The following is a 25,461-nucleotide window of genomic DNA, read 5'->3' as shown; positions in this document are numbered from 1 at the left end:
AATGTTATAATATATTAATATGATTATTATACAAACTGATTATCCTTAATGCTTAGGTCTAAAAGCTTTGCATCATCCACTGTGCTCATAAGTATAGCATGCACTGTGTGTGTGCATATAGAAACAAAAGTGACCACCTAGCACATTTTCTTCACACAAACGCACACAGCACCTACTCAACATAACGGCACTTCACGCTGACACATGGCCGCCCACACAGTTGCAGAATTAGCTCCACTCAGGTCTCCTGCCCACCAAGACACGGCCTGCCAAACACACACACAGACACACACACACACACAGACACAGAGACACACACAATGTGTTCCTCTGCATGATGAAGACTGAAACGTGACTGACAAGCGTAATTACTCCAACACCGTCTTCCACCGGGGCACGGCCTCCCCTCCTTCAGATGTTTCTATTTTTACGCTGCGGGCACTTACGGATATTAACTGTGAGCTGAACACAACCTGAGGAAGGATGGATCACCCCATTTCTGCTCTTCTTCCTTTATGGGTTTAAAGAAACAGGTCGTTTTGAATTCTGGCCTGGCTGCAACAAAACCTGTCATTTTTAACCTTATTAGCTTTTATTTTTTTCCCTTCTAAAATCCACTCAGACTGATTTATATTTCTCTGTCTACCCCCACCACACACACACACACACACACACACACACACACACACACACACACACACACAATAGTAAACCTCTAATATACCTTTATATGGACATCCCAGGTGACAGCAAAAGCTTCCTTGAGCCCAGAGAGTGATGGAGAACTAGATTGCAGGGTATAAAAATCTAATTCTGTGGAGAAATATGAACAAAAGCTCAAACGCAGCATTGAATCCAGCATTCATTCCTGATTCATTTTACGATTAAATAATCTCATGGGTTTAATTACAAGATTTAGTTTAATTACAAAGGTTTTCTGATGCCAGTAAAAGTTTCTTTACATTGATTTCTCCATTAAACTCATGCCCTCATTTTCATCTTTTTAAGCCAAAAAGAACAAAATTATTCTTTTTTTTTTTTCCATTTGAAAGCCAAACTCTTCACAGGGCATCAATAAAAGCAGGGTTTTTTAAAGCTTAAAAAAATACATGTTGCAGAATTGCTGCTCATCTCTGCAAACTGAAGGCTGTTAAAAAGTCATTGTAGAGTGATTACAGTTTTACTGAAAATATTCTATAATCACTTTGTGGAAAGAATAAATGTCATTTTAAAAAATGGGAAATTTGCTCTATAAACACTATAATACAACCTACAGTAAAAAGATAGACTGGCTTTATGGCATATTGGCCCTGCACACTGCAACACAGTAAGTCCATATGTCCGCCAAGGCTGAAAACTCCCTCCACACTACAGCATGACTTGTGAAAAGTTGCTGCTGTTAATGTAAGATTTATAGAATAATTATGAACTTCAACTAAACAAGTTCAGAACTTAAAAGTATAATCACAGCATTAATGTGCACAATATTGTCATTTCCTCTTCAGACAGATGCAAAGCAAATGTAAAAACACAAAAAGTGTCACATGCCAGAGTTAATTTTTCCTTCCATATGGCACCATTTAGACAGCAGTGCCATTTATCTTCAATATTTAATATAAAATCATCTCAAAATGCAACAGCACATAGTGTAAAAAAGAATAAATTAATATTCCACATCAGTAGATTCATTTTGCTCCACATCTACAAATCTCTGTATAGAGAACAAGGCGACTGTTCGCTCACTGAGAACAGCAGCAGCCTTTCATAGTTTAAGAATCAACATGTGAAAGTGACTCTGTGATGTGTTCCACAGCATCATGAACAACAGTGAACGCTGCAGTGACTCATAGTTGGGTTAGGGATGATCTTTTCACGTGGGAATGTGACCTCTCTGCCAGCCCATAACTGCAGCTACACCATCAGCTGCAAAGTCAACAAACCAAGCACTAATGCTGCATCATATCACACTGTACCAGTATGAATTTTTACATGATATAAAAATGTCATATAGCTATATAACTGCTATAGCAATGGTATGCGTTTACGTTCCCTTGTGCATGCAACGAGACAAGCCTGGTATGTCTAAGAGCAAGAGCAGCGCATCGGCCTCCGATGACAACTTAGTACCAAAAAAGGAAGCTACTTTGAAAACCTCCATAAAAGCACAGTGCTTTGCAAAATATGCAAGAAAACTGCTCCTGCTAAAGGTGGAAACGACAAACTTGTTTTACCGCTTGAAGCAAAAAACACCGCTGAGTAAAACCAGGCTAGAAATGAGGACATATTAGTACCGTATTTTCCGGAGTATAAGTCGCACTTTTTTTCATAGTTTGGCTGGGGGTGCTACCTATACTCCGGAGCGACGTATATGTGACATTTATAACACATGAACCAAAATACTCCAGCCACTTGACATCTACGTGAACTGCAGCTTTAAGGCAGTCTTGCGTAACCTGTGAGCGCAGTGGATGATGGATGGAGAGCACAGCTTAACGGCAACTGGGAGAATGCGCCACCCAACTTTCCTGGAAGTCATTGGATGGATCAAGAAAACATGGGCTTCAGTGACAAACCATCCTGTTGGGATTCAGAAAGGCTGGAATAATTGGAACTGTAGCTGACGACGAGTCTGACTAACGCGACACAGAAGAGGAAGCGGCGCTTCGTCTACGGAGTGTACGGAATTGTTTAGAAGTGACACCGAGGATGAAGAATTCAATGGATTGATGGTTTGGTTAACTTGTTAGTATGTTCTTTATGCTATGGTTATCTGAATAACTTAATGTTACGTTAACATACCGAACACGTGTTCGTTGTGCGTCATGTAGCTGAATGTGTTACATTAGCGTAACGTAGGCGTAACCATGTTCGTCCTGTTCTTTAATCCATTATTATTTTAAATTGCCGTTCAAGATGGAATTTCTGCTCTGAGTCTCGGATTCTATCAACCCCCCCCCCCCCAAAAAAAGTGCGACTTATAGTCCAGTGCGACCTATATATGTTTTTTTCTTCTTTATTATGCATTTTTGGCTGGTGCGACCTATACTCCGGAGCGACGTATAGTCCGAAAAATACGGTAGCTGGTGATGTGCGACCCACATATAAACAAACCACTGGAGCGCTCGCTAACTGCACTCCATGTGACAGAAAGAGCAAATGGTGGATAGAAATTATGGATGTGGTTACATGGTGGAAAAGCAAGGCTTTAAGCAGCTGGTTAAAAAGCTCAACAAAACATACAGCATTCCAGGCATTAAATATTTTTCAGTTTTATTATGTGACGATATTGTGCAGCTCCTGACGAGTTAAAAGGTTAAGTTACTTTGGTTATTGTTAAACTAAAGTGTTAAGCAGTCATGTTGCACTTTTACTTCATTTCTAGGGAAAACACTACCAAGGCTATCTCTGTGCTCAAATTTGAGTCATGATGCATCACTACTATTGCACTACAATGCTGCTGCTGGCACCTTGATTCAAAAGATTCACACTTTGAATTATGAAGTGTGTCATCACTGAGAGAGCTCATTGAACAAGAAGGATGGAAAATGCCCTTCATTTACTTGCATGTATAAAAGCTGCTGCTGCCAATAATTATTTTTATTTTTATATATATATATATATATATATATATATATATATATATATATATATATATATATATATATATATATATATATATATATATATATGATTCCGATTCCGATGTTTCTGTGTGCTTTTATGTGTAATGTCTTTGCTTATATTAGTAAATACAGTGCAGTCAGCATGATTTATCCATCCATCCATTCTCTTCCGCTTATCCGGGGCCGGGTCACGGGGGCAGGAGCCTAAGCAGAGAAGCCCAGGCTTCCCTCTCCCCAGCCACCTCCTCCAGCTCATCCGGGGGGACCCCAAGGTGTTCCCCGGCCAGCCAAGAGATATAATCTCTCCAGCGTGTCCTGGGTCTACCACGGGGCCTCCTCCCGGTGATTTATGAAGGGCTTAAATATAAAATGAAGAAATAACCTGTTTTGCAAGAATTTTTAGGAGTCTGTGTTATTGTAACTACATTATAATCAATCCAGTGCTTTTTGGCCACTTAAAATATCTTTATAAGACTGTGATGTTATATTTGTTGCAATTTCTGCAGCCTTCTGAGACAGATTTCTGTTTAAAAAGACATTCTTAATGTCAGTGACAGTTTTCACCTTGATAAAAAAAACAAATATATAAAAGTCACTTTGCCAAAAACTGAATGCAGTTTCTACCTTATGATAGAAATGCTGTTTCTTGCTCAAAATGAACTGATATCATTCATGAGAGATATGTTTGACATGTTTCACAAATTCTAGGTCAACAATTCATTTACAGCCGTTTAAATACAGGCAATCATTTTCTGGCAAACATCGAAAATCACTTTATGGCACAACACCCGGCACCCCCAACACCCCACCCTTCCCCTCCCAAGGAAAATGACAAAAATAGTAACGCACAGTGACTTGGATAAGTAACTTTAATCTGATTACTGGACTGCAAATAGTAACGTGTTAGATTATTCATTACCGAAAAAAGTAGTCAGACCAGAGTAACGTGTTATATACATTGTATATATCATCAGAAATATCCTTATCTCAAACTTTTCTTGATATATCATGACATCATTTTGAGACTATATCGCCCACCACTCCCATGCATTTCTCCACATGTAATTTCTTCATACCAAGAGCTGTTCTCACCTTTGCTGGGAATTCTGATGAGTACGCGGCTGACAGCAGGAGTGTTTCTATGATATCTTTTAGAGTCTCCTGTAAAACTGATGCTCTGACTCCTTTTCGTTGGTTCTGGTTTTCATGCTCAGACAGGTGCCTGGTGACATAATGAAAAGTTGCAGACAAGATCTGGATCATCACCCCCCCCCCCCCCCCCCCTTTGCTGTGTAATCTCTGCTGTCACAGGAGCACAAGTACTTAACGTCGATTTCTGATTTTATCCATCCCAGCAGATTGCACGCTGCTCCACACCATCCATGAACTACATGGTCCCTACATCCAGAAGAATATATTTGATATTTTCTTGAGAACATCAAGACAGTGTCTACCAGGGTTTGTTTTATATATTTCAGTGTGGTATGCATTTGTGAACCTATGACACAAAAAGTCCACACTAGTGAAGAATACTTCCAAAAATTCAAAAATCCTGATCCAGACTGACTCCAAAAATGAATCCCTTCTAGCTTCAGCTCTGAAAAACTGTTGATGCAAACCGATTCATAACTTTGAGTTATCCTACAAATACACAGTCCTCCTTGGCAGAGGTAATAACACGACTTCGGAAATGGTCTTAATTCACTTACATAGTTTTAAATGAATTTCAGGTACAGATAAACATCGCTGCTTTGATTAGTCACATCCAAAGCAAAATCTGATAAGTAAACTCTTTTCCTTCCTTTCAAAGATGAAATGGATTTAGAAATTATGAATTCAAATTCAAACGATACTAGTTTGTACATTTTGCCATCGTTAGTAAGGTTAGTGCTACAAGCAGAAGGCCTATTTGCCTGCGTTAGTATTGCTGCAAAGACAATCGAAGTGAAAACTAAAAGCCATTTCAGCTCCACGCCACGTCTTCAGGATGTTTTAGTCACTGCTCTCTGTGTTGACACATTTTTTCAGCTCGATGCCTTGGCAGCGGCTTGGGTCGATGAACTTAAAGGACTCCCTCCTTGAAAGCTACACGTTCACCTTTAGGCACTTTGAAATTGAGACAGGACAGGCAGTATCACCCCCCAAAGACCAAACCAATCCGGTAATACAGTTCTTCTGTGCAAACATCAGAAATCAGTACACCCATGCGCATGGCACACAGACCTATTTGATTAAAAGGCAGTTCACAGGCGACAGATGACAAATCCCACGAGAACGTCGCACACAGTTAAGACTTCTTTTAACCGGTGTCACCTCGCTTTGATCGCTCTGAAATGAACATTTGTCTCGTTCTCCCACAGGTGCTCCTGCAGGTGCGTATCAAGATGCAGTTCAGTGCATCATCTGTCAGTTTGATGGGAGAGCAGGGACAAGCCATTCTTCCCTCCGCCTCCCTACCCCACCTCTCACACATACACTTGTTTTCAGCCCAAACAATACACACAACGGCTATACAACGTGAGCTTCACTCTCCTCTGCAGCACTGCTACGGTGAACAATGGGACGCTCTAAGTCAGTTAGTTTTGTGTGTAGGTGGAGAAGAACTAATTGCATTGCCAAACGCGGCAATCCTGCAGAAATCATGTTAACTGTTCAGACTGCAGAGGGAAAAAAGAAAATCCAAACCACAACCAGATGTTTCGCATGTGACTCACACTCATTTAAAATTAAAAACACACTCATGGCTTCTCATAAAAACTCTCTCTGTATTGGTCTGTGAAATGAGGATATCAGACAGGACCGCTGCTGTAGACAGTGGTCTTTTTGTACTTAAAGCCTTAATTATAACACATTATTAAAAAAAAACGACTAACATCTACTACCACCTTCACCATTTATTACTCCTCCACATCAAAAGGAGTCAGCTGAGGTGGTTTGAGCATGTCCTACTAAGCAGAGACCCTGTGGCAGACCTACAACACGCTGGGGAGACTACATCTCTCAGCTAGCCTGGGAACACCTCGGGGAGGAGCTGAAGGAGATGGCCGGAGAGAGGGAAGTTTGGGCATCTCTGCCCCCCATGACCAGGAGCCGGATAAGTGGCAGAAAAATGGTTGGATGGATGGATGGCTTTTCTTTTTTTTAATAAATAGATTTTATAAGGTCCCTAGTTAATAGTGTAAGCAATATTTTAAAGATGGAACAATTAATCATCAAGCTCTTAAATGGATCAACAGATGATGAGTCAGCAGCAACTTTAACAAATGATTAATCACTTTGGCAGTTTCCAATTTCATCCCATCTATAATTCTAATCAGATTAATCCATTATTTTCTTGAATTATCAATAATGTTCCAAAATAGTTTGAAAATATTATCCTTCCCGAGTTCTGAGTGCTCAAGTTATGCACCACAATCTCAAAAATCCAAATATATTCTGTTTATTATACCAGACCAAGAAAGGCAGCATAGTGTCTGTATTTTGGTACATTTGCTTCAGAAGTTACTTTACCATTAATATAATAACAATACACAAGCTGCTTCAGCTCTTAATGAAAGATTTCCTCTAACAAAACCCTAAAATAAAGGACACTAAAGAGTTGGTCAGCACGCCTCTAACTCAGTCTCAGCAAAAACCAACATGACAAAATTGCGTGGCAGTTTGTGTTTTCTGAAATGTCTGCTGTCCACTGTGTCGTTACTAGTTTAAGTATGCCTCATGAAAACAGTGAGAAAAATAATTCATTACCAGGCGTCCAGGCTTGACTGACTTAAACCCACTCCCCCTCGCGGTGACGTGGTGGTAAAAGTGCAACGTGGACGGGGCAAATAACAACACGAAGCCTGACCTGGGGCATGAATCGCAAGTAAATCGTGTCAGACGTGCCCGACCCCATCCACGTGCTTACCTGTTCTGCCAGCCTTGGATCAGGTTGGTGTATTTACTCAGGACTCCTTCCAGTTGCCTCTTGCGCGCCTGCTGCTGCTGTTGCTGCAAATTCATGCTGTTTCCCAGCGCAGTTGCCCGACTGCCTGCCGCTCCAGCCGAGCCGCCGAGGGAGCCGGAGCCGGGGCTGTGCGACCCGGGCCGCCCACCGTGCTTCCTCGTCGATGAGCTCCCGCGGAGGTCCGCGGAGGAAGAGTTTGTTTTGTTGGTCCCGGGATGCGGACTGCAGAGCGTCTTGTCCATCCTGGCGACGGGACGGCACACAGCAGGAGGAGGAGGAGCAGGAAGAGAGGGGAGGAGGGGATAGGAACGGACCAGAAGCAGCAGCAGCAGGACAGATTTTTAGCAAAGCATAAGTGCTAAACGTGGCTATGTGTGTCTGGTGAACTAAAGCAGAGGCAGTGGATATGCAGAAACTGCGCCGCTCCGGTGTTTTACGCGTCCCTCGGTGCGTGACAAAGCTGACATATTCCTCGATGGTGTTTGACTCCTGCTCTGTCCTCTGCAGTGCGCGGCTGTGTGGCAATGTGGGTCTCATCCAGCGTTTTCCTGGTAGGAGGACAGCAGAGCGCAGACACTCCCACTCTACTCTGAGCCTTCCCCCGGATATTACCTACTATGCACTCTCCTATTAAACGCATCATCAGACAACCCCCCCCCCCCCCCCCCTCAAAAAAAAAATAAAATAAATAAAGATAGGAAGGGGCAGGAAAAGCCTCACATGACATATTTAAGCTGATACACTTGACTTTTTAATATTTCAGAAGAATGAACAGCAGTGAGCCATAACATCTGCATATATGTTTACCAAAATTACAAAAATGATGCACAAGCCCTACTGAAGGGATTTTAAGAAAGAAAGTGTAATGTAAGTCCCTAAATATTTACTATAGACGCATCTATGGGGATAGCCTGTCTAAACATCTAACGGTGTGTATTAGCTCTGACAAATAAATACCCATAGACTTTATATTAAAATGAAAATATCCACCTTGGTCTAGTTCGAAGTTTTGGTCCTCGCCATCTTGGTTTAGATTTGACCAAAACAGTGTCAAGTTTACAGCTGTAGCTTGTTTGTGGGTCTCTCTGCCTTCAGTGTTTTTATATACTTTAGCATCAAATTACTAAAAAAATCATACCCTGTTGTGTTGCAATGCACGACAAAGTTTAGCAGTTTTAATGAACAGATGAACAACAGCAAGGAATGTTTGCAGGTAAGCACTACAGCAGGGATTCGCGACAGGTAAGAATTCTCTCAGGTAAGTCTGTAGTTGAAAGGCTGCAGGGACAGATTTCCACAATAAGGAGGTGAGCAGGCTTGCAGCAGAGTTACACTCTTTCTTCAGGGCTTGGGTTACTAGTACTACAGTCTCTAGAGCAGGCGAGTTATTTCTCAGGCTAGGGGAGAGTGGATCAAGCACATATGCAGGTTCTACATAAGTAGATTAACAATCTGGCGTCATATCATGGTGGTGGGAGCCCGGCTTAAATGCTGCATTGATTGAAGACGTGCCTGCCTGGGGTTTTCTAAGACCACATCCACCACTGAAAGAGACTGGTTAGTTTACCCACATTGACTCAAACAGGAGAGAGAGAGCGAGAGACGAGGTAGGTCCGCATCCAAGGGACAGAGGGGACCATGACAATCCATTTCTTTGCTCTGAGAAACTCCTTGTTTGCTTTTGCAGTACGCTTTGGGTCGTTATCCATTTGCACTTTGTGCACTTTGCACATTGTCTGATCAGTTTTGTAGCATTTGGCCTAATCTGAGCAAAGACTACGGCCCTACTACTTCTATCAGCAGTCACATCATCAATAAGCACTAGTGACTCAGTTCCACTGGCAGCCATGTGTGCCCATGCCATAACATTGCCTCCACCATGTTTGACATATAATGTATGCTTTGGATCATGAGCCGTTTCTCTCCTTCTCCATACTTCTCTCTTCCCACCGAGGTGCAAGTTAATCTCACTTTCATGTCTCCAAACAATTTTTCCCAGAACTCTACTGGTTATTTGAGAGGTTTTCTGGCAAAGCTTAATCTTGTTGTAAACCTTAAGACTATTGATTTGGTAACCTCTAAAGTGTCTGCTGTCTCTCTGATAGGTTTAATTTTGTTTTTCAGCATAATGGCCTCCTTCACTTTCGCTGACATCCACTTGGGCCTCATGAAACTGCTTGTCAGTCAAGCATCCAGTGAATTTTGAGCTTCTGAAAATGGGGGACTTGTTTTTTGTTGTTAAACTACTTGAATTTTAGCTGAAGGTCTACACTTCTACACATATTAATTGTTTGATTTAAGATCCACTGTGGTGGTGTACAAAAGCAAAACTACAAAAATGGCGTCTTTGCCCAAAAATTATGGATCTAACTGTACATCTGTCATTTATTCAGTCTATATAAATACAACAAACACACACACCAATGGTCCCTTTTTGGAGCCTATCTCAACTGTTACTGGGTGAGAGGCAGAATACACCCTGGACAGATCACCAGTTTATCCCAGGGGTAATACAGACAGACAGACAGCCATTCATGCTCACATTCACACCCACAGCCACTTTAGAGTCATTGATTATCCCAACCTAGTTCTTAAATAGGCAACCAAAAAAACAGAATAAAATAAAATATCACAATCAAAGCATATACTAATAGCCATACCAGTGCATGTCAGTCCTTCCTTTCTAAAGGATCAGAATAAGAATTATCTTATCTTACTTTATAAATGTTAGAAGAAAACACTGCAAAATGTTATAATTATGAACTAGTTTGGTGTAACTGTCTGTGTAGGTTCTCAGTCAGCCTCTGGAGCTTTAAAAAGGTAACTTGAAGACGTTTCACCTCTCATTCAAGAAGCTTTTTCAGTTCTAAAACCAAATGGTGACAAGTCCCAGGTATTTAAACCCTAGTGGTGGTTTTCTCCTTGGAGGTGGTTGTTGACCCACTATTGTTCATGTGCATCATCACATGAGCCAAGATGTGAAAAAAGTTGTGGGTCATTACCATCAGGCTGAAACCACTGTGAGGCCTTGCCCCAAGTGACCCACTGAATTCACCTGGTGTAAGGTGTAAGTGTGGGTTGAGGCGCCTGGAAAGGGATCTCAAGTCTTCATTGCAGGTGGTTGACAGTTGATGTTGTAAACCACCACCTCTGTCCAATGATAGTCATTCACAGTGGACATAGATGGCTTGTTTTATTCCTCTTTTAAACCATCTGTCTTCCTGGTCCAAAATGTGAACATTGGTATCCTCAGAGAGTGTCCTTTATCCTGTTGGTGCAGAAGTACAGCTGAGTCGTTTCCTGTCGAGGTGGCTCTTCTGTGCTGTACCGTGTGTTTGTGGAGTGGTTTCTCCAATGTAGATGTTCAAGCACTCCTCACTGCACTGCACAGCAACACACTATGTTACTTATCTTGTGTTACGGAGTTTTGTCCTTGGAATGAACCAGTTTTTGTCTAAGGGTGTGGCTGGGTCTGATGTACACTGGGATCTCATGGTTGGAGAAAATTCTCCTGAGTTTCTCTGACAAACCTGCTACATAAGTGATGACAATTCTCTCTCTCCCTTGTTGGTGTCTAACCTTCTTTCCCGTGCTTCTTCGCTGATTTGATGAAGGTCCACTTGGGAGAACCACGTGTTTTAAGAGCTTTATTTACATGTGTGTCTTCCTTTTCTTTCCCTTCTGCCTTAGAGGGAACATAGTTTGGTGTATCCTTACAGGAAATTTATATCACAAAATATATACTTAACACAAAAAGTAAGGAAATTTGTGTTTGGTTTATTATTTCTTTGTTGTCACAATGCTTCTTGCCAATAAATCTTATACTGTTGAAAAGCCTGTTTATTTCCCCTTAACTGGTTCCACATTTGAAAGGAAAATGCATTTGTGGGCTGAGCAACAGAGTTCAGTATGTGAGTAGCACCCAAGAAGCATTATTACAACAAAGAAATAATCAACCAAACACAAATTTCCTTACTTTTTGTGCAAATTTTATATAGCACCAGATAAGGAAATCTAGTGAAATAAGTTACGTTTACACATTATGCAAACTGAATACAGTATTACTAAAGTAGAAAATGCACATTAAATCAAAGCTAAAGAGCAAAATGTGTTTCGCACTGACCTAAGTGGCAGTTTAAAATTATGTCGTGTTGTGTCGGCCTGAGTCAATAAAATTTCAGCCATAAACTTCACATATTTCTCCTGCAGATGAGTTTCATTTTTCTCATTGTCAGAGGAAAGTCCCTGTGAGATATGCACAAACAGCCCTTTCTGTTTACAGTATGTGCCGGGTTACACAGCTGAACAGGTTTAGATGTGTTTCAATTTACATTTAATACCTTTAGATTTTTCTTCCCCGGGAAGTTAAAGCACAATACTCAGCTGAGTCATTGTTTAGATGGAGAAAGGAAGTTATGAACCTATTTATGTGTAAAGCTTTCTTGTACAATATATAAAAAGAATTGCACTACTGGTACACAGGTTGACATTTTTAAGATGTTATTGTCGTGGTTGGCTGTGTGGTGGAAGGGTAGGACCCAATTGCAGGACGCGTGACACTGAGCTAAACTTTGACCGCTTTATTATGCTGCGGCTCACAAGAGAAAATAAAACAACAAAATCTCAACCAAGGCCAAACCACCAAAAACAAGCCTGGGAGAACTAGGGAATATATAAACTGGGAAACACACAACAGAAGAAACGCTGACAATGATGCAACAATGATCAGATGAAAACTGAGGGCTTAAATACACAGCAGGTAATTAGGGCAAGAGGAAACAGCAGGGCACAACAGGTGAAGCAAATGAAACTAATAACAGGGGAGGCAAAACTAAACACAAAGCACAGGGAACACAAGACTGTCAAAATAATACAGGAAGTGACTAACCAAGGAACACGCAGACCTGACACGGGGAACTGGCACACAGACGCTGGACAGAGACGCAGACATGACACAGGGAAACACAAGGGACTAGAATAAAGTGAGGAATACAAAAGAGAACTAACAAACATAATCAGAGAAATAACTGAAACAGAATCAAGAAAACACAAAACACTGAGCCACTGGCCCAGGACCATGACAGCTATTACTTGAAAAATTGTTTGGGAAGGTACCCTGTGCAATATTTAAGCACTAGTAATATCATGCAACATCCCGTGAAGATGATGCACCAGCACCGCCATCAGTTTATGTTTTACTTGCATGGCCCATTTTCATTTTAGCAATCTGATTTCTTTTCCCCATATAAGCAGATATAGTAGAAGAGACCCGACACCAAGAAGTAGTAGCTTGAAATTACTTGAGAAGGAAGCATGGATGTATTTTTAATCAAAGCATTATAGAACCTACTTGTGCATGCACCCTCACAATCACAACCATGACAACCAGGATGAAAAGGACACTTTAATGAAGACAAGACTGAAGAGTATTGCGGGCCATTAACAACAGACTGAGATTGCATTGAGAAATCGAAGGCATGCCCCAATGAATCTCCACAGGACACTTAACAGAGCACAGAGAGATTCCTGCTGCTTGTAAAGCAAAGATCAATACAAGGGGGAAAAAAGAAAACAAAAAGACACATCCTTGAGAATCAGAGAGTCAGTGTTTTTTTTTTATAGGATTATGCTGAACGTCACACCCAGGTCAGCTGCATTTCATTGTGAGTGGCCATGGCAGCTTGATTCTGACACTGTTGGTATTTATTTATAATTTCTACATGATAGAAATGTATTTATTGTGGACACTTTCCACCTTCTTTGTGACTTCATGATACATTAGCAGTAAGCAGCTTGGTTTTCCTTTAAGGTTTGAAGTCAAATGTTAATATGATCACCTGTCTTCTACTATCATGGGATGAAAAAATATCCCAGGAAAGCTTCTTTGATAAGTAGCACATTCATTTACCTATTTTATTGACTCTCTCCTGAAATGATGATCAAAGCCATCAGATTCAGCTGCTTGGTTAGTTTTATACACTGCTTCACAAAATGAACTGTTTATGTTTAGAAAAAAAAATGCTTAGAGTGAATTTGAATGTAACACTAAGTTCATTAACAGTTGTATTTTTTTTTTTTTAAAGATATGCGGTTCTTACAGAATTGCCACTGCAGACACATGTAGAATATTTATTTATCACTAAAGATTGATCAGAAAATAATGTATTTCAACTGAGCTCAACTTTAAACATCTGCAGTGGTAATATTGAGCCATATAACACTGACGTTGAACATTTGTCAGCAGAATAATTACTTTTGGCCTTTTTTTCTGTAGGGCAGCACAGTAGAGCGGTGGTTAGTACTGCTGCCTCATAGCAAGAAGGTCCTGGGTCGGGACCGTTTGGTGTTTGAAGTTTGCAGGTTCTCCCTGTGTTTGCATGGGTTTTCTTCAGATACTATTTCCTCCCACAGTCCAAAGACATGCTGATTTTCCATTGGCCACAGGATGGCAACCAGTCCAGGGTATACCCTGCCTCTCACCCTATGACAGCTGGCATAGGCGCTGGCCCCCCCTGTGATCTTGAAAAGGATAAGTGGAAGAAAATGGATGGATGCATACAAAGTGTGCACACTCTGCTATTGCTGTTTATGTGTAGGTAGGTGTTTTCATGGTATTGCTAAAAAAAATAATTTGTGTCTAAAATAAAAAAAATTTTTTTGTGTCATGGCACTCAGAGGATTCAAATGCAGGACACACTGGGAAAGGGTTTCCTAGATTTCATGAACAATTTCAAGAGTCTGCCATCACCACAAATCCAGCTAAAGGCAGGTACATCTATGCAGATTTTAACTAGGCTGGAAATGTAGATAAGTAAATCAGTTCAAATGCATGTAAGTCCTTTGCAGATCTCTGTGGTTAGTTCTATACTGGTGAATATGGTGCTCCTTGTAGGTTCTTCAAATCTTCAAAATGGGTCTGTTTTCCCAAGAGCATGTGGAAGAGTGGGTCAGGCAGGTACTTGGTATGGTCCTTCAGCTGGAACACCAAACAGGATTCACTAAGAAGAGGCAAGCAGGTAAGTAACAGTCATGATTACAAAGAAACAAACAGGCAAGAAGATCAAGCATCTGAATCATAAACAGTCTGAGCAGTGCTGCCTCATAGAGTAGATCAACAATCTGGCAATGCATGGTGATGAAGCCTGAGTTTAAGTACTGTCACCAATTGCAGGATAGAGAACAGGTGTGCCTGCTGGGCCCATTCCCAATCTTGAAAACAGTGGTTAGTTGCATCCACACATGCACTCATTCACACAGACAGGGGACAGAAAGAGAGAGTGGGAAAAGGAGATCAAGGGGGAACCATGGTAGCTTTCAAACACCCACACTGATAGATTTGTGTTGTCATGAAAAGCAGTTTAATTACATTAGCTATAGTGTAATAAAACTTGAATACTTTTAATGAAACCTCATCACTGTAATGCTTAGTGTAAAAGGCTAACCAACTCTAACTGCTTGCCAATTCAGGCTTTTAATAAAAAAAATATCAGCAACAAACAGTTTATGGCATGCTTTTACAGGATCATCTGTACACAGTATGTTACACTGGAGGAGAACTGCTTACTTTAGTAATACTTTGAATGCTTTTTGCTACACTGGAGTATTGCTGCTGGAAGATTTCTCCTGGCACTTAAGTTAAAACTACTATTCTCCTCCTCATCGTCTTTTCCCTCGCTCTCTCCTTCCACCCAATCGCCCTTTTCCACTTTATCACACCTTTCATTCACGCTAAGAGATGCTGTAAGTAAAACATGAAAAAACTCATTCCCCTGAGCTGTGATTGGTAGCACACTGACATCGCACCAGTCTCCTCTATTACAGTCCTGTGTCAGCCGAGTCAGATTTATGGCCGCTGTGGCAGCCTAAGGCATGCCCTTGTTAACTTCTACCACCAGTCTGCTCTCAGGACCAGAGATATTACAGCTAGAAAGACATATTTTAAAATCTAGTAGCTCTTCAATGTCAGCTTGTTAGGAACTAGTACCATCACCTTTATTTGTAAGTTGGTTTGTAAAATTGTATTTTTTTTTTATTTTATACATTTTTAGAGGAGCAACTTCAGTTTTATTCAACAGTCGACCATGAACCCCTCAATCCCGACAGCATCGTATAATGTGTATTCTGTATTAAGTGAAGATTTAGGATGCCTAGTGTATTTTTTTCTCTTTTGCACTGTCAGATGCTCCAGTTAACCCACTGTCGTATACAATGGGTAATCTATACTACTACACTGCCTCTGCTTCCATCTCTGCTTAAGAGGGTAAGTAGGTATTCAAATGCACTTGATTAATTGATCATCGGTTTTGGCAATTTGCATGTCTGGAGCATTCAGGTGTGTGTTAACACGATGCAAAAGATGAAAGACATCAGCAGTGATCTTAGAGAAGCATATGCTGCTGCTCATCAGTCTAGGAAGGGTTATAAGACCATTTACAAACAATTTAAAGTCCATCATTATACAATGAGAAAGTTTATTCAGAAATGAAAACATTCAAGCTTCCAGTCTTCCCAGAAGTGGACATCCTAGCAAATTCATCTCAAGGTCTGTGCATTGCTCAGATAAACTGCAAAAAAAACCCACACAAAACAAGAGCCACATCTCAGACTCCACAGGCCTCAGAGTGTTAAATGTTTGCCAGGAAAAGCCTGTTCTCTCTAAAAAAGAAGATGGCAGCATGGCTTAGGTTTGCAAAGTTGCATCTGAACAAACCAGAAGACATCTGGAACAACGTACTTGGACAGACAAGACAAAGTGGAGATGTTTGGGCCATAATGGACAGCACCCCTTTTGGTGAAAGCCAAACACAGCATATCAGCACAAACACCTCATACTAAGAGGTGATGATTTGAGTTTGTTTTGCAGCCACGGGACCTGTGCACCTTACAGTCACTGAGTTGACCCTGAACTCCTTTGTATACCAAAGTATTCTAGAGTCAAATCTGAGACCATCTGTCAGACAGCCAAAGCTTGGCTGAAATTGGTTCATGCAGGAAGACAATGATCCCAAGCACAGCAGCAAATCTATAATAGAGCTGCTGAAAAAGAAAAGAATCGAGGTGCTGCAACAGTCCAACCAAAGTCCAACCACATCTTGTCAGTCTGATTGACATGTTGTCAATCGCACACACACACACATACAAACAGCTACCACTATCATGCTGAATGAGTCCAAAACGTGTTCTACATGTTTTAAAAACTCTCTGCTGAGCCTCTATATGTGCAGATTTTATACCGTTTAGATCAACTGGCTGTTACCAGCCAACTTTTTCTATGTTTTTAACTTTTCAATGAAAGATGTAAAAAAAATATGTCTAATGTGTGAAAATAGCAGATGTGACTAAAACCTATGTCCTCCATAAAAAGTCAAGTGTGTTTGCTAAATGCATTTAATGGATAGGAATGAAACTGGGGTTTATAGAACACTTTACTAGTCTTTCTGACCACTTAAAGCACTTTACACTGTAAAGCCACATTTCCCTATTTCATAAATATTTATATGGCACTTTAGTCTATGTGCTTAAGCACTCTATCTACCTCACATTCACACCTACAGCTAGTTTAGAATCACCAGTTAACCTAACATGAATGGCATTGGATTGTGGGAGGAAAGCCATGCAGGCACAGGGAGAACACACACTTTCCACATAGAAATGACATGAGATTTTCAAACCTAGAAACTCCTTTTGGGCCATAAAGACTAACTCTAAACAAGCTGACAGAGATAGGGCAGCACAGAGACACTAACACATGCAAAGTCCACACAGAAAGGTCCCAGCAAAGGTGGATTCAAACCCAGGATTTTCTTGTTGTGAGAAAACAGTGGTAACCACTGCGTCACCTTACAGTATGTGAGATATCAATTTGTTTATGGTAGTTTGTACAAAATAAAACAATACTTTTGGACATTCTGTCAGTTAATATGAGTTGTTTATATGCATAGAGTTAGATAAGGTCCTTTTTTATATGCGTAGGACACAAATATCCAAGTGGTATCAGTGCAGTGCTTAAGTATCTTTTGCAAAATGTCAAACTACCTCTTTGACAGCATAGAAGAATATTTAATCACCTGTTGTGTTGCCAGCTTTTTGTCTGGGGCATCCCTTCTTCAGCATTTTGGTGAATCTTCCCAGTGTGGTGCAGTTTTCTCTGATCCCTGACACATTTTCCATCTCTGGGAAAATGCGAACTCTGAACTGTGCCTTGTAAATATGCTTGTGACCAAATTGGAGCCCGACTCTGCAGCCGGGTTCCGATACTCTCAGGTAGGGGTGCAACAGTTGACTGTCCGCATACTTTTGGCCATAAAGTGCCCAGAGAAGTATTTTCCTTTAGAGTATTTAAGCATGTGGCAGCAGAAAACTTTGAGCAAACTAAACCTCAGTGGCTCAAACTGTGCTGCTGTCTGGCATACTTGGCATTTAGATTTCTGACAGGCTTTTAGAAAATGATGATTGATTGCAAGACTCAGCAAAAGAAAAGCCTGAGACTCAGCTTTAAAGATAAAGTGGTGTGAAGAAGTCATCCCTCAGCACAAAGTCTCATCTCTCAGTTCTAATGCCTTGATTTCAGCAACATACTTTGTAGTTTTTAATGGATCCCGACACCTGAAAGGCAACTGCAAGTGGCAGAAAGGAGGTTTTTGTTTGTAGGTGTCAGAACAAATGTTCATTGCTTAGTCTGTGCACATTTTGAAAGGTTATTGGGAAAACTCCCGAGTAACAGGGTTCGTTTAGAGCAAGTTGTCAGAATTTGAATAAGGACTCATGTGTTTCAACAGAGATCTTATTAATTCACAGATGTGTGAGCTTGTCTGTCCTTGTTCCAGGTACATCTACACATTGCTCCACTGCCAATCACTTTGTGTACCTTTTCACACACATAATCTGCATATCCCTCTGCAGTTCTCTCCCAGCAGACTCAGAGTTCAAATTAAAGCCATGTAATAATGTAGAACGAGAGAGACACAGTAACCTTGGTTTGCACCGCTGACACTGCATTCAATGAAAAACTGGACTGGTTTAGCATTACAGCAGGTCTAATTGTTTCTGGCAACCATGGGAACTGAGATAATCTTGAGCCTGTTTGTTTATGGAACATTTTATCCGCTCAGTGCAAACTTTGCTACGCGCCAAGGTGGCTCCAGAAAACGTATCTCTCTCTGGAAAGAAGCTTATCTGATGAGCAAATAAACGTTATTGTCTCTGACAGCTCTTAGTTTGGTTTTACTCTACGTTAATTTAAAAATTCTGATGTTATGTCATATTGAGTAGAAATGTTTTTGTCATTATTTAATTTCGGAGTGAGCTGTATGACTGAGTGTAGCCTGTATAACTGACATGCAGAGATGCGCAGCTTGCCAAAAGATTGCGTATGTTTGCACAACAGCCTGCATTATTCACAAAGCGCAACAGCCTCGCCAGTAACTACTTAATGGACTAGAGGGGGGCTATTGACCCTGTGTGCTGACAAGGTCAGCTAACTGTGTGTATTGGACCGTGTGTGTATTTGTGAGTAAGACAGACAGAAAGAGGAGAGAGAAATGAAAAGCAGAGGAGAGGGATTTTATAGGATGTCTGCCTGAGACTGAATATTTGACTGTACCTCTCTGCTTGCTGCCTTTTTCCATGCTCTGCTGGAAGATGAAGCCATGCATATTCATCAAGGAGGCTTAGGAGTAAGGCTGCATGATGCTGAATATAGAGGCAGTACTATGTATAATTTCCATCAATGTCAGCCACCAATGTGAAGGCTTTATCCTTACACCTATATAAGGATAAAGGCAATTAAGACCAGTAAATTAACACATACGGCCTCCATAACACCACAAATCCAACTCCCTACATCATATATGTTAAGTACAATTCATGAAATAACCTTTTCATAGCAAAGTATGGGTTAAAAGAAATTCTAAGCTTCATAAGGCATTGCTGCTAATACCATACACTGTGTATAAAAGATGTATGTAGCTTTTGGCTCCTTCAGTTACAAAGGTGGAAAAGCAAGTGCTTTAAACCAACATTCTTCATAATGGCCAGCAGGGGGCAACTCTGCTTGTTTAAAAAAAAGAAAAAAGGCTTCTAAGGTTTTGCAGACATGTGACCACTAACCAGCCCTGTGATAGGCTGGCAACCTGTCCAGGGTGTACCCTACCTCATTCTATGATGGCTGGGATAGGTCCCAGATACCCTGAAAAGGATAAGCAGAAGATGATGGATGGATGGATGGATGGATGGATGGATGACCACATGACATTAACTTGTCCATCATTTTGGACATGTAACAATCATGGTGACAGTGTAAGGTCAAGTAAATAAGGCCCCAGTCACACAAGCCTAGAGACCATCTGGTTGTGAAGGAAAAATAAATATTCCCCATTTGGTTGCGAGTGGTTGCTGAAGCATGTTGGCTGGGAAAATGATTGTGAAAGTCTCAGTCACACAGAACTACAGTCTGGTCAATGATGTCTGGCAACCACCTGTCACAAGGAAAAATGTGTATTCCTCAACTGGCTGGCAAAAACCTCCTTGTTATTGCTTTGGTTGCTAACTATTGCTGCAACCATGGGTTGAATGGAAGTGGTGAACTTGTCTACAAACACTGGCCAGCTACTCTCTGAGCTGTCGTGAAACTGTGAAAAGTGTGACACAAACCAGCAACAGAAACTGCAGAGTTGCTGTGTTTAACCTTGCCTGGCTTAAAAACAAACCACCAACCTATACAAGTTGCCTCCATAAGATTGGTTTTCTTCATCTCTAAATCCTCACCTGCACTTGGCCTCCTACCTGCCCTCCTGGAACTCCCTTCTCTACGGGCAAACTAACAGCAACCCCTCCCAAGGATAGACTCACCCCTTTCTCCAAGTAAGCCAAAATTGCTCAGTGCTGTCTCTGAATCTGATCACCACTCTGAATATCTGTCTTGGAACACTTGGATTAAGTTCTCTCTCTTAGTGGCTCCGTTGTGGATCCAGTCTTCAGTTCCAGCTTCCTCAGTTACCAAGATCTTTCATTTAACCTAGTTGTGAGAAATAAAGACTCTGAAACTTGTAGAACTGTCTCTGTCATGTCGGCATTTGAGTCCTTCAGGCCTGCATCAAAGCCTTTCACAAGAATAACAGTCAACCAGGAACCAAAAACAATACCTACGAGAATCAAAGATTCAAACTGAAAATCCAGATAGAAACCAAAATACCATAATATTAAATAAGACTCCACATTTCTGACCACTGTGGTCAGACAGGACTGAAAAATCAAGCCAAAAATAATGACCCACATGACCAAATTAGTCAATTTGACCAGTGGCAGCTCTCAGTTCACTTTTTCCTTGCTCACAAAATTGAACTGTTTACACCTCATGAAAACAAGAAATCGAATATCTATGGAAATGTGTGCAAAATGGAAAGGTTAAAGGAGTAAAAAAGACTCACAAAACGTAATCAAAATCTATTTTTGTCTTGAAGCATTTGACAGAGTTAAATGTCACAGTTAAAGTCATTAAACTAATGAACCCTGCAGTTTGAGGACATACATATTTTTTCATTATTAGATCACCTTGGAGGACCTAAAGCACTAAAGGTGGACAAAGATACTAGACAGCAGTGACAGACCTTGAGGCTCTCTGTGGGCTCAATTATCCCTCATTTGAACAGGAGCAGAAAGACCCCAATTAGTGGTCTAACTTGACACTTGTGTTTGTCAGAGCAGCTTCAGGTTGGAAACTCGGTGTGAAAAGACTTTTTCTTCTAAGCAGACTCTCCAAAAAGATAACTGTCAAAAATCCAAATGCAATGGAGTGAGGATGATGGTTCCCCTGAAGCTCGTTTCACTGAGATCAGAGCAGAGGACACCTTACTTCTCTTCTGCCCTGTCATTGCTCACCATTTTAATTTCCTCTTCCACAGGCAACAGGGAAGCATGCACACGCGTGCACACACACGCGCGCGCACACACACTGCATGCAGACTGCACATGCAAACAACCTGCACCATTATGAGCTTCAGGTTTTATTACTGCCCATGTTTTGTGACTCTAATTTCCTTTAAGGACTCTATGATTTGCATCTTAGCTAACTTCACTTAACCTGACATACAAAAGCATTGAAAGCAGCAATAATGTCATAATAACTTCTTTATGGATTAATTAAAATTTTATTACTCACAAATGTCAAGATGGAAAAGCATTAGGCAGATGTGGTAACAACTTATCAAAGCATAAACAGTAAAAACGGGTTGTATTTCAACCTAATTGTTGCCTGAACCAACAGCATGCAGGCTGCAAGTCAATGATTTACATCCACAGCAGGTTGTGGTAGATGTGCATCTATATCTCTGCAGCACACTAGAGACATCTGCTGGCTGGGAAAGAGATCTGGTTGAGGAAATTATGCCAAGAAGTGATGTAATTTTCCTGATTTAGAAACAAAGACAAGTAGTAGGCTAGTCATAACAAAGTAGGCCACTCAAAACCTGTCTAGAACTGAGCTGAGTGTGATTAGCTCTATAAGTCTTTTTCAGGGCAAATATTTCAACATGTCACAGATGGAGAAACACAGGTATAAATAAGATTAACGATGACTGAGTTATGTTTACCTGCTTTGGATTCAAAGTGCTATTTGTGGCTGCCGATTCACTATCACACTGTCACAGCTTACCACTTCATTAATCTGTGTTTTATAACGTCAGTGGTGAAATATCTGCTGTACTGAAAAGTAACATAAAGAAGAAGTAGCACTTGGTGCAGTGGTTAGCACTGTCACCTCACAGCAAGAGGGTTCTGGGTTCAAATCCACTGGCTGGCTGGAATCTTTCTATGTGAAACAGTCAGGCACACAGAGGAAACACAGGGAGATAGGAACTAAATGAAATGGAACAAACAAAACACAAGAGTCAGTTCTGGTGGTCTGCCTGGCCATGGGTGGAGGCAAGTCAGATAAAACTGTTCTGTGGCCAGCCATGGGGCCAGTAGCACAGAGGAGGAGCTGTGAGGCCAGCAAAGAAGGCGAAGCAATTCAGGGGACTGGCTGTGTGGCCAGCGGCGACCCTCCATGGCATGACCAGAGGCACATGGTGGAAAGATCCTCTGATTCAGGCACAGGACTCTTGGACAAAGTCGGACTCTCTGGCAGAGCCCGACTCTCTGGCTTGGGCTCAGGACACTCGGATGGAGCTGGACCCTCTGGACGCTCGGAATGCTCTGACCTCTTCTGTCTTTGGGCTGGCCAGGCCCTGAACAGCCTGAAGAGGCCTGGCGTCAACAGACGCGGGCAAGGCTGCACAGAGCATTTCATTTTCACAGTTTGGAACTGTGCCGATTGTATCGGTGGCTCCGATGGCGCTGCAGACACTGAAGGCTCTGACGACTGACAGGATGGAGAAGCTGCAGACTATGACGACTGAAGAAGAGGCGCTGCAGACTCTTAGAATTAACAGTCATTTTAGGAGCCTTAGGGAAAATGTCAGTTTTACTTACTAATAGAAAGTTCTCTGATGGTTCAGTGCCAGCATACACAGGCAGAAAGGCAGCAGTGAGCTGAAACTGCACAGGCCGCGCTCCTCTAAGGTAATTCATTGGGCTCATTCTGCCATATTCACCTGTCACCCTGGAGTTTATTGGACCATCACATTTCTCAAGCGCTCATTCTGGTGGCAAACCTTGGCTAAGGATGTTCATGATTATGTGTCTCCTTGTCCCGTTTGTGCCCAAAACAAGTTTCTCAGTTCACCTCCCGCTGGATGTCTACAGTCCAACATTGCCTTGGACTTCGTCATTGGTCGTGGTATCAGACAGAGACAGAGGGCCGCAGTTCATTTCACGAGTCTGGAAGGAGTTCTGGACGGCCCTGGGAGGCCAGGTTGGTCTGTCTTCCGGTTTTCATCCCTAGACTAAAAGTCAGACGGAGAGGGCCAACCAGGAGCTGGAAGCCACCCTCTGGTGCGTCCCCTATACCAATCTCACCATCTGGATCTCACAACACCCATAACTCTCTGACCTCATCAGCCACCGGCCTGTCACCCTTCCAGTCATCTCTGGGCTACCAACCACCTCTGTTTCCATCAGTGGAAGGTGAGTTGGCAGTACCATCTGTTCATCACCACCAGGGTCATTGTTGGTGACTTTGGAGAGCAACCCAAGCAGTCCTCCTCAGGACCAAAGAACAAAACAAGCAACTCATTGATCAACATCACACTCCAGCTCCGAATTACCGGCCCAGTCAGCAGGTTTGATTCTCCGCTAAACTCTGGCTTCCTCTTATAGTCTGAAAATATGCATGTAAATTGATGAACGTGAGTATAAATGGTTGTCGGTCTCGCTGTGTTTTCAGGTTGTCTCCATGTCCTACAGCTATTGGAGATCGCTGCACCTCATTGGATGAATTCCTGCTGTCTTTCTTGTATACAACAGTCAAGCAAAATGCATTTCTGAAAACCTAAATTAACAGTCACTGAAATGAGAATCAAGGAAGCTCTCTCCTAACTTCATTAGTCCTTTTGAGGTTAAGGCTGTAATTAATCCTGTCTCCGTTCGTCTTAAGCTCCCTGGCAACATGCAGATCCATAATGTGTTCATGTTTCCCAGTTGAATATGGTCTGTCATGGTCTGCCGGCCATATTCTCTCTCTCTTTTTCCTGTTCTCTCTTTCTCTCCTCTATCTCTGGGTGTGTGTGTGGATAATCATGCCTCTCTGTTTCAGTGGGCGGGTCCTCCTGGGTTCCCGCTCTCCTGCTCGGTGCACGTGGAGATGATGAGCGCACCTGTGTGCCATCAACTCAATTGGCTGCTACTACTTAAACAGAGGAGTGACCTTCAGTCGTTGCTTGATTGTTGTGTTATCCACATTTCCCTGGCGTTCCCAGAGAAAGGAGTTCTGTTAGTTGAGAGAGAGTGTGGTGTTTGTTTTGGACTTACCTGTTCTGTGGACTTGGACAACTGCCGAAGTGAGAGAGTGTTGCAGTTGTTTATGGACTGACCCATTCTGTGGATCCGAACCTCGCCATCTGGAAACTCACCTTGTTTCATTATTGATTATCTGTGTTGAAAATAAACCTGTGAACTTTTTGTTACAAGCCCTGCATTTGAGTCCACCAGTTAGCTGAGCCTTGATAATAGTAATAGTTTACTAGGTGACAAAATGCATGATGTTGCTCATAATGTAAGCATGTGTAGTTAATTTTAAGTCTACATTCAAGTTTTCCTTTTGATTCCCTGTAGTTAAAAACTATGTTTAATGAACTCTTATCATTGCAATTCAAGACCTTTTTCCACATAAAGTAGTTGCTTCATTTAAATATCAGACAAATTAAAGTGTTGATGTTAAATTTAGCCAAACCTCTGGTACCTTAGCAGAGGGACAAACTCCCACCTCTGCTACGGTGGGAGTTTGTCAGCTAACTAATCAAGTTAGTTGGAACCTTTCTATGAAATTTAGCATGATTACACTACTTATAGTGCCTCTTTAATTAATTTGTATATTATTTATTATGAGGTTTAAAAAATTAAACCCCTTTAAATCAAAATAAAATGCAAACTATTTCAAATAGGTAAAAACCATGTTAAAAACAACCAGAACTAAAGGTAGACTGAATCAATTTATGAGTAATAAATCATCCTAAAATATGACATAAACATTTTTTGTATCTGATGAACCATTTTACTACAAGTTCAAGGTTTTTTGCACTGATTCATGTTTGTCCACATAAATACCTAAATTAATAGTCAGCTGCAGTGCTGACTGAATGCTCTCTCATCTTCCCTCCATCTACAACCAGATGCTCAGCTGCTGAGTCTGATGAAGAGATGGACATCTGTCTGATGACTCTTGTCTCTATTACAACACTCTGATTAATACTCTCATTACAGGCCCATGCATCTCAGCTGCTGACTCCACTTTCTGCC

General features: G+C 41.5%; 1 protein-coding gene across 1 annotated transcript in view; it reads right to left on the bottom strand.

Moving 5' to 3' along the window:
• Positions 1-8,083, bottom strand: part of osbpl10a (oxysterol binding protein-like 10a) — a 96,055-nt gene extending 87,972 nt beyond the window's left edge. Inside the window, exon 1 of the mRNA XM_030741803.1 lies at positions 7,531-8,083. Within this exon, the coding sequence (XP_030597663.1) occupies positions 7,531-7,811 (281 nt within the window). The 5' untranslated portion in view covers positions 7,812-8,083. The remainder of the gene's footprint in view (positions 1-7,530) is intronic.
• Positions 8,084-25,461: the final 17,378 nt, after the last annotated feature.

The sequence above is a fragment of the Archocentrus centrarchus genome, chromosome 11 (genome assembly GCF_007364275.1).
Source record: "Archocentrus centrarchus isolate MPI-CPG fArcCen1 chromosome 11, fArcCen1, whole genome shotgun sequence".
Classification (NCBI taxonomy): domain Eukaryota; kingdom Metazoa; phylum Chordata; class Actinopteri; order Cichliformes; family Cichlidae; genus Archocentrus; species Archocentrus centrarchus.
This window is presented reverse-complemented; position numbering and strand designations above follow the sequence as displayed.